This window comes from Triticum urartu, chromosome 4, assembly GCF_003073215.2.
Source record: "Triticum urartu cultivar G1812 chromosome 4, Tu2.1, whole genome shotgun sequence".
Taxonomy (NCBI): Eukaryota; Viridiplantae; Streptophyta; class Magnoliopsida; order Poales; family Poaceae; genus Triticum; species Triticum urartu.
In genome coordinates, this window is record NC_053025.1 from 493,851,635 (window position 1) to 493,860,809 (window position 9,175).

General features: G+C 42.3%; 1 protein-coding gene across 1 annotated transcript; it reads right to left on the bottom strand.

Moving 5' to 3' along the window:
* Nucleotides 1-294: 294 nt before the first annotated feature.
* LOC125552237 (17.9 kDa class I heat shock protein-like) lies at nucleotides 295-1,084 on the bottom strand. Its single transcript, XM_048715723.1, has one exon. It carries the CDS (start codon nucleotides 983-985, stop codon nucleotides 509-511), a length of 477 nt encoding a protein of 158 aa, XP_048571680.1. The 5' UTR covers nucleotides 986-1,084; the 3' UTR covers nucleotides 295-508.
* Between the last annotated feature and the right edge of the window lie 8,091 nt (nucleotides 1,085-9,175).

Genomic DNA, 9,175 nt, shown 5'->3' on the forward strand with positions numbered 1-9,175 from the left:
AGTTTTCATTTTGAGTTAACCTGTACTTGACCGATGCCGTTCTTCTTCAATGAAATCACAGCAGTTCTCCCGTTTCTTTGAAAAGAAATACTCGGATGTATTCGAAGGTGCGTACGAGTTCTGCTGCGTTTGCCAGAGTTTCTAGCTTCACCGTGCCACTACATGTGGACGCCCACAGTACAACACAAGAACAGAGTTTCCATGCTGCGGGAGCTCCGCAATGGCAGATTGGTCGACGGAATTAGAGGTGCATTCGACTTCAACACGGAAGTAAAATCGAAGTTCCAAAAGCAGTTAAGAGAGAACTGTGACTCGCTCGTTCAAATCAGCACAGAAGTTGATCACAGCAGTACATCACACTTTGGACTCGATGCTTGCATTACATGACTATAACTCTGGACACGGACGTTGAACACGCACCCAAATCCATCCACACGAGCAAAAGGCACAAAAGAGCGAGTTGAAACTCACAGCAGCGAACTGAACCTGAACCTTAATCTCAAGCAGCCTAGCCGGAGATCTGGATGGACTTAACCTCGGGCTTCTTGGCCCCCTCCTTGGGCACGGTGACGGTGAGCACGCCGTTGTCCATGGCCGCCTTGATCTGGTCCGCCTTGGCGTCCTCCGGGAGCCTGAACCGGCGCAGGAATTTGCCGCTGCTGCGCTCCACGCGGTGCCAGGTGTCGGTCTTCTCCTCCCGCTCCTTGTTCCGCTCGCCGCTGATCTGGAGCACGTTGCCGTCCTCCACCTCCACCTTCACTTCCTCCTTCTTCAGCCCCGGCACGTCCGCCTTGAACACGTGCGCCTCGGGCGTCTCCTTCCAGTCGATCCGCGCGCCGGCGAAGGCCGCGCTCTCGGAGCTGATGCGCGGGAACGAGGGGAAGAGGCTGCTGCTGCCGCCGGAGCCGAAGGGGAAGCCGTCGAAGGGGTCCCAGAGGTCGAGGGAGAAGGGGTCGAAGGCGTTGCCGCGGGGAATCAGCGACATGGCTGCTCGATTTGGGCGAGGACGAACTGCGATTAGGAAGCTCTCAAACTCAGGGGATGGATGCTTTTCTTTTCGTTGCTTCACTTTGCCTGGGCCGTGAGGGAGGCCAGATTTTATAGTGTACCGGTGGAAGGCCGGTGATGGGTCTGGAGCGTGCTTGTCTATTCTGGAATGTGCTGGAAACTGCTGCTTTTGGAGCGTTGGGCCTATGGCTGGAACGTAACTGGCCCTGCTGCGGCAGATGAAATCGTCATCTGGTATTTTCTAGTGGATTCTCAAAAACAAAAATCGGGTATCTTCCAGTTCTTTCTTGAGCCGACGGCAAGTTAGTCTTAAAAATTATCTTCTCTATTTGTTCAACAAAAATTCTCTCTTTTCTGTGATAAGCAATCCAAACAATTTTTAAAAAGTATTCTCTTTTCTGTCTAAAAAATGCCACGTTTAAGTTGATCTTGAAGTCCTTCGTTTTGGAAAAATATCTTATGATGAAGACCATGTCAATATTCATTTTTATTAGGGAAAGCCATCATGACGCATTTTATTACTTCAAAAAATGTTTACATCATTCAACAAGAATTGTAGAATAAAGCTAGGGGCATCATCCCGTGAGAAACAAAACCTAGCTAGTCCGTGCGCCACTACATTAGCTTCCCTATGACAATCCATAAAATTAACCAAACCAATATCTCGAGCAATTCCTGTGCACGATGCATAAATTGGAGTTGCTTGATCATACCACTGACTTGTTCCAGATAATGCATCTATAACACCCATGCAATCAGACTCTACTTGAAGGCGATTACAGCCAACCTCATTTGCTAGCAGTAAACCATCTTAAAGGGCCATCGCCTCCATAGTTTGGGCAGAAGCACATAGGGAATGAATCGAGAACGTCCAGCCAGGAAGGTACCTGAGGAGTCTCGGAGAACAGCACCATGTCAATGTTCTTGATGAAGTCTTGAACCATCTTATGTTCAACTACCTGGGTTGTTTTTCCTCATCTGTAGTTGCAATTTTGAAATGTGTATTCTTGAAAAGATTGAAGAAAATGAGATGACCACATCCTCCGCCACCGGGCGGGAGTCTGCATCCCCGAGCCGCGACATGCCGGGCGGAGTTGCAGTAGCCGGCTGCAGTGGAGGAAGCTTCTGCAAGGAGGATCATGACCGGCAGAGGCTTTCAGAGGTGAGCGGCCCACAGGAGAATGATTGGGGACTTGCGGGGCTTGCGGGTTAGCGCATGTCTTGTCGTGGTGTCCAATCTGGAAGCAATTTGAGCATCTGAAGGGCTGTGATACGCAGTCGTCTTGTGCTCGTCGTCGAGCCAACGAAAGCACATCCGCCCCATCCACCCAGACAGACGACGTTCCAAAGAGGGGTTGGGGAAAGTCGTGCGCCACAGCCTGTCACGCGACCGGACACGCACCCATCCATCCTCATCATCGAGATCTCCAGCTAAGCCATTTGTGGTGGGATGGCCAGCTAAAGGTGGTGAAAAGACATTGAAGCAGCCCCCACTCAGCCACACCTTTGAAATGCTGGCCATCCTTAGAACACGGTGGACTAGGCGAGCTGGCGGCGACACTCAAGCCCAAAGCATACCCAGTAGGGTGTAACAACTTTGATGGCATCTTTAGAACGAACTCCCACCGACCCTACAGAGGATCTTGGGACGACCGGGGAAGAAGTGGTTTGATCTGGATCGGCGCGAGTTGCCACAAGAAGGGGCACGGGGAGGGCTGCAAGGTGAGTCAAAGGGGGTCCATACCTGCAGGGAGGGTACATGGGGGTGATGAAGACGACATTGACCAGGACGTGGTCGGGGCCGGAGTGTTTTACTACACTAACTTTTAGCCGGATCTAGCTGATCCCCTAAATGTAGCAGGGTATAATTTTGTTTTTCTGACTTATGCAATTACAACTGGTACGACCCGCTATAATAAAAACATTGAGGTTGTCGACGTTTCATCTGAAGCCGATGTTGTCCGGAAATACGAAGCATCTACACCGGAGTATCTCCGGCCAAGTAATGAAGATGAGGATACACTAGTTAATACTTGCATGCACGTTGATGCATCACACATAATTAATATACGCCAAAATAAGAAACATGTCCAGGCTCAGGACAAGATGAGATTTATTAGTACTTCAGGACTTGACATGCGTACAATGATGCAAGAAATAAAGAGAGAGAAATATGAGATGGAAGCCAGCCTAGAATGCTATTCTGTTCCAATTGTAGGAGGCAAAATTCAGTCGGTGCATGCAACCAAGAATTATGGCTATTTACTTGGAGGTATAAAAGGAGTTAAAGAAAGATTTAAAGAAGGATTTATGTTCCTATTTTTACCACATAAGGAACATGTACGGGAAGGAGATGTGCGTGGTCATCTATCTCTCAAGGACTTGAATGGGGTCCACCTACAGTGAAGAAAAATACATGGTGTTTATTGCCGACATGTAAAAGGCAACTAATTATATATAGTATAGAGTCCAGAATAGATTATAGTCTTAGTTTCCTTTTGACTTGTGCGTTGCATGTAGGGATAGATTAATTCTACGTGAGGGTCAAGTTGATTAGTCGGAGCAGCTATAAGTAGTAGAGGATGCGATCATGTAAAGGCAGATTATTTTTATAAAATAGACACTGTGTTTTCAAGAGTAGACACCTGTATCATCTTTAGAAAATCTCTGTGTTGCGATTTCTTTGTAAAAATTGTTTCGCGCGTGAGTACCATCTTTGAGATTGGTTTTCTTGTACTGAGCCGCAAGGTTCAAACCCTCTATTTCGTGTACATCACGTGCGCGGGCGAGAGGTTGTTACTGCTTGTGGTGGAGTGTCGTAACTTCAAAAACTGAAAAATTAGGACGATCTGGGAAATTTGTATATTAATCGTCTGCTACAAGAATTTGTATTTTATCGCTCTTTGGTTAGAAATGAAAATTGTTTTCGTGAGCGCAAAAATTTCCGTTTTTCAGCAAGATCAAACAACTATCACCCAAAAAGATACTAAAGGCTTTACTTGGCACAAACACTAATTAAAACATAGAAAACACAATCATAACAATAGCATAATTGTGCTAACGCTCAAGAACAGAAAGCAAAAAGCAAAAATAAATTTTATTCATTGGGTTGCCTCCCAACGAGCGCTATAGTTTTACGCCCTTAGCTAGGAATAAAGCAATGATTTAAGTTTTGTCATCTTTGTTCTGAGATCCATAAGATGCCCTCATGATTGATTCATATGGTGGCCTAATTTTTGTTCTACGAAAATGTTTCATACCCTTTCTTAGTGAAAATTGGAACTTAATATTGCCTTCTTTCATATCAATCACGGCACCGATAGTGCGTAAAAACGGTCTACCAAAAATAATTGGACAAGACGGATTGCAATCAATATCAAGACCAATAAAATTTATGGACACATAATTCCTATTTGCAAGAATAAGAACATCATTATTTTTTCCCATAGGCTTTTTAATAGTAGAATCCGCCAAGTACAAATTTAAAGAGCATTCTTCAATATTGGTAAGATCAAGCACATCACATAAAGATTTCGAAATTGTAGAAACACCAGCACCTAAGTCACACAAAGCAAAACACTCATAATTTTTAATCTTGACTTTGATAGTAGGTTCCCATTCATTATGTAATTTTCTAGGAATTGAAACTTCTAATTCCAACTTTTCTTCTAAAGCTTTTATCATAGCATCGACAATATGTTTAGTGAAAACTTTATTTTGTTCATAAGCATGAGGTGAATTTATCATGGATTGCAACAAAGAAATACAATCAATCAAAGATCAACTATCATAATTAAAGTCTTTGTAATCCAAAAGAGTGGGTACATCATTAGTTAAAGTTTCGACCTCTTCAAACCCACTTTTATCATTTTTCTCAACAAGATTTGCACCCTCTGAATTATCGGGACGCCTTCTAACTAAAGTTGACTCTTCGCCAGTCCCTTTTTCATCAACCTTAACTTTATTAAACAAGGAATCAATAGAAAAAACACCAATCATTTTAAGATCCTCGTCACTTTTATGAAAGTAATCACTAGAAAATGTTTTTTTCTAAAAAATTCTCTTCTAGCTCTAAGCATAGCGGTTCTTTTCTTACTTTCATCCATAAAAACATAAGGAGCTTTAATTGATTCCTCAACTTTAGGCACAAAAAATTTCATCTTAAGATTTTCTACATCATGAGAAATTCTATCAACACTTCTAGACAAATCATCAATCTTCAACTTTTCTTCTATGGTAGTGTTGAGAATAATATTAAAGAATTATGGTAGTGTAATTTTCACAATGGCATACCGAAAGAGCTCATTCTTCAATTTTTACTAGTAGGAGCTCTTTCGGTATGCCATTGTGAATAATTTGGCATGATATTATTAAGCAATTTTGTGGCTTCTACCAGAGTAATTTTCATAAAAGAACCACCCGCGGCAGAGTCTAAAATATTACGAGAAACAAAATTCAACCCCGAATAAAAATTTTGTATGATCATCCAACAATTTAACCCATGAGTTGGTCAATTACTTAGCATCATTCTCATCCTTTCCCAAAATTATGCAACATGCTCATGTTCAAGTTGCTTGAAATTCATGATCTGGGTTCTAAGGTAAATATTTTTTATGGGCGGAAAATACTTAGTGATAAAAGCGTCTTTGCACTTATTCCAAGAATCGATACTATTACGAGGCAAAGAAGAAAACCAAATTTTGCAGAATCACGCAAAGAAAAGGAAATAATTTCATTTTCACAATATCATTGTCCACATCTTTTTTCTTTTGCATATCTCATAATTCCACGAAGGTATTAAGATGGGACGCGGCATCCTCATTAGGAGTACCGGAAAATTAATATTTCATAACAAGATTCAACAAAGCAGTATTAATATCACAAGACTCCGCCCTAGTGGTGGGAGCAATCGGAGTGCCAATAAAATCATTGTTGTTGGTATTTGAAAAATCACAACTTGGTGTTCTCTTGAGCCATGATGACTATACAACAATATTGCACTCAAAAACAGATCTGACAAGAAAATGGCGAACGAAAAAGAGGGCGAATAAAATGGCAAATTTTTGTGAAGTGGGGGAGAGAAAAATGAGAGGCAAATGACAAATAATGTAAATTGCGATGAGATGAGATTTGTGATTAGGAACCTGGTAGATGTTGAAGATCCTCCCCGGCAACGGCGTCAGAAATTCCTTTTGATGCGGCTTGAAGCTACGTCGGTATTTCTCCAAAGAGAAAGGGATGATGCAGCACAGCGACGGTAGGTATTTCCCTTAGTGATGAAACCAGAGTTATCGAACCAGTAGGAGAACCAAGCAACAATACGTAAACGACTCCTACACACAAATAACAAATATCGCAACCCGACATATTAAAGGGGTTGTCAATCCCTTTCGGGTAACGACGCCAGAAATTGGCAAACGGGCGTGAATAAATTGTAGTAGATTGATAGATCGAATACCAAATAAAATAAATAAGAATAAGTTACAACAAGGTATTTTTGTATATTTGGGTTATAGATCTAAAAATAAAAGTAAGGAAAATAGATCACAGGGGCGAATAATATGAGAAAGAGACCCGGGGGCCGTAGGTTTCACTATTGGCTTCTCTCGAGAAAAGTAGCAAACGATGAGTAAACAAATTACTGTTGGGCAATTGATAGAATTTCAAATAATCATGATGATATCCAGGCAATGATCATTATATAGGCATCACCAAGATTAGTAGAGCGACTCCTGCCTGCATCTACTACTATTACTCCACACATCAACCGTTATCCAGCATGCATCTAGTGTATTAAGTTCATGGAGAAACAGAGTAATGCAATAAAACGATGGCATGATGTAGACAAGATCTATTTATGTAGAAACAGACCCTGTCGTTTTATCCTTAGTAGCAATGATACAAACGTGTCGGTTCCCCTTCTATCACTGGGATCAAGCACCGTAAGATCGAACCCACTAGAAAGCACCTCTTCCCATTGCAAGATAAATAGATCAAGTTGGCCAAACAAAACCTAAATATCGAAAAAGAAATACGGTGCTATGGGCAATCATGCATATAAGAGATCAAAGAAACTCAAATAAATTTCATGGATAAAAAGAGATAGATCTAATCATATACTCAAAGTTCATCGGATCCCAACAAACACACCGCAAAAAGAGTTACATCATATGGATATCCAAAAGACCATTGTATTGAGAATTAAACGAGAGAGAGGAAGCCATCTAGCTACTAACTACGGACCCGAAGGTCTATAAAGAACTACTCACGCATCATTAGAGAGGCACCAATGAAAGTGGTGAACCCCTCCGTGATGGTGTCTAGATTGGATCTGGTGGTTCTGGACTCTGCGATAGCTGAAATTAATTTTTGTTGACTCCTCTAAGGTTTCTGAAATATTGGGGTATTTATAGAGTAAAGAGACGGTTCAGAGGGCACCCAAGGTGGGCACAACCCACCATGTGCTCCCCTTAGAGCAGCCCCCAGATGCTTCTTCGGCCCATTGGTTGTCTTCTGATCCTAAAAAATCCATAAAATGTTTTGCTACGTTTGGATTCCGTTTGGTATTGATTTCCCGCGATGTAAAAAACATGCAGAAAACAGCAACTGATACTTGACACTATGTCAATAGGTTAGTAAAAAAGATATATAATGACTATAAAATGGTTATAAAATATCCAAGATTGATAATACAACAGCATGGAACAATTAAAAATTATAAATACGTTGAAGACGTATCAGTGAGCAACAAAATTCAGACACACACATCACACACGATTCAGAGGAACAGATGTCACCTCAAAGCGACAAGATTTAGACACACATGACACAAGATTCAGACATACAACACACAAGATTCAGATAAACACACGGCGCCTCGGAGTAACAAGATTCAGACAGACAACACACAAGATTCAGCCAATTCACAACACAGGAGCAACAAGATTCAAACCAAATTCACGGCACAGGAGCAACAAGACTCGGACACACACAACACACCTCGAACACGCACACAACACACAAGATTCAGAGGAACACATGGTACCTTCGAGCAACGCGGGCAGAGAAGCAGCACCGGCGCTGTACTCCTTACTGTTCGTAGCAGTATGCTGGCCGCCGTAGCAGCAGCATCCCAACGTGACAGGGGTGGCCACGGCAGCACATAGCCAGCAACGCCTAGCGCATCACGGCATGGAACGCCGCAGGGGGCTTGGCGATAATGGAGTGCAGGCAGAAAGACTGGTTCCAGACCGGTTTGGGTCTTCTGCTAGCCATCACCCTGCTCGTCTCCTCCACGGCTAGCATCGATGATGACCAACGCGGCCGGCACAGTTGCTCGCCTTGCCATGCCCTGTTGCTACAGTCCAGCACAAGGCATCTCAACTTGTGTTGAGATGGCAAGATCATCGACGAGGTCGCCACCCTCGACAAGGAAGCTTCACGTGAGTCACCGATCGGCCACAAAGAGGCATTTGCGCGAAGAAAACTAAGGGATGGATAGGCGCCACAGTAAAATTTATCCTCCTCTACTCGGTTTAGTACTTCGGTTAGATGCAGCGTAGAGGAGTAAAACTGAGTTTATACTCTCTTACGGACGGATATGCGATCATATGCGATCGGTTAAAAATGCCCTTATTATATTGTTCAAAATGCCCTTATTATTTTATTCAATCTACAAACTATGCTCTGGTACACAAGAGCCAGCACACAGTTTTTGAACAACTCACTGTCAGATAAAAAAACAGATCAGACACTTATACTTGCACGCACAGATCAAGTATACTGTGTATTGAATTCTTCTTTAAGTACATTGTATTTACTTACTCTTTTTGTTTTAAAATATAATGCGTTCATGTTTTCAAGGTTTAATTTTGACCATAAATTTAACCAACGAGACCGACTACAATAGAAGCAAAAATTATATAATTAAAAACTTCTTTTGAATATAAATTCATTGATATAACTTTTGCTTCCAGCGCAGTCGGTTTCCGAGAGCCGAGAACACATTATATTTTAAAACGAATGGACTATTATACACTAGTAATAAGGGTGATTACAACTGGGATCGAAAACTTCAGGGTATGGACTTCAAGGATTTAACATCGGGGTTCATTTCTTTTGCGTCGTGCTCTATGTCCTCAGGGTTCAAAACAGACTTCACTCGGTA

Bases quoted from the DNA above. Each gene is read 5' to 3' on its own strand.
- LOC125552237 (XM_048715723.1), bottom strand. From the start codon at position 985: ATGTCGCTGATTCCCCGCGGCAACGCCTTCGACCCCTTCTCCCTCGAC.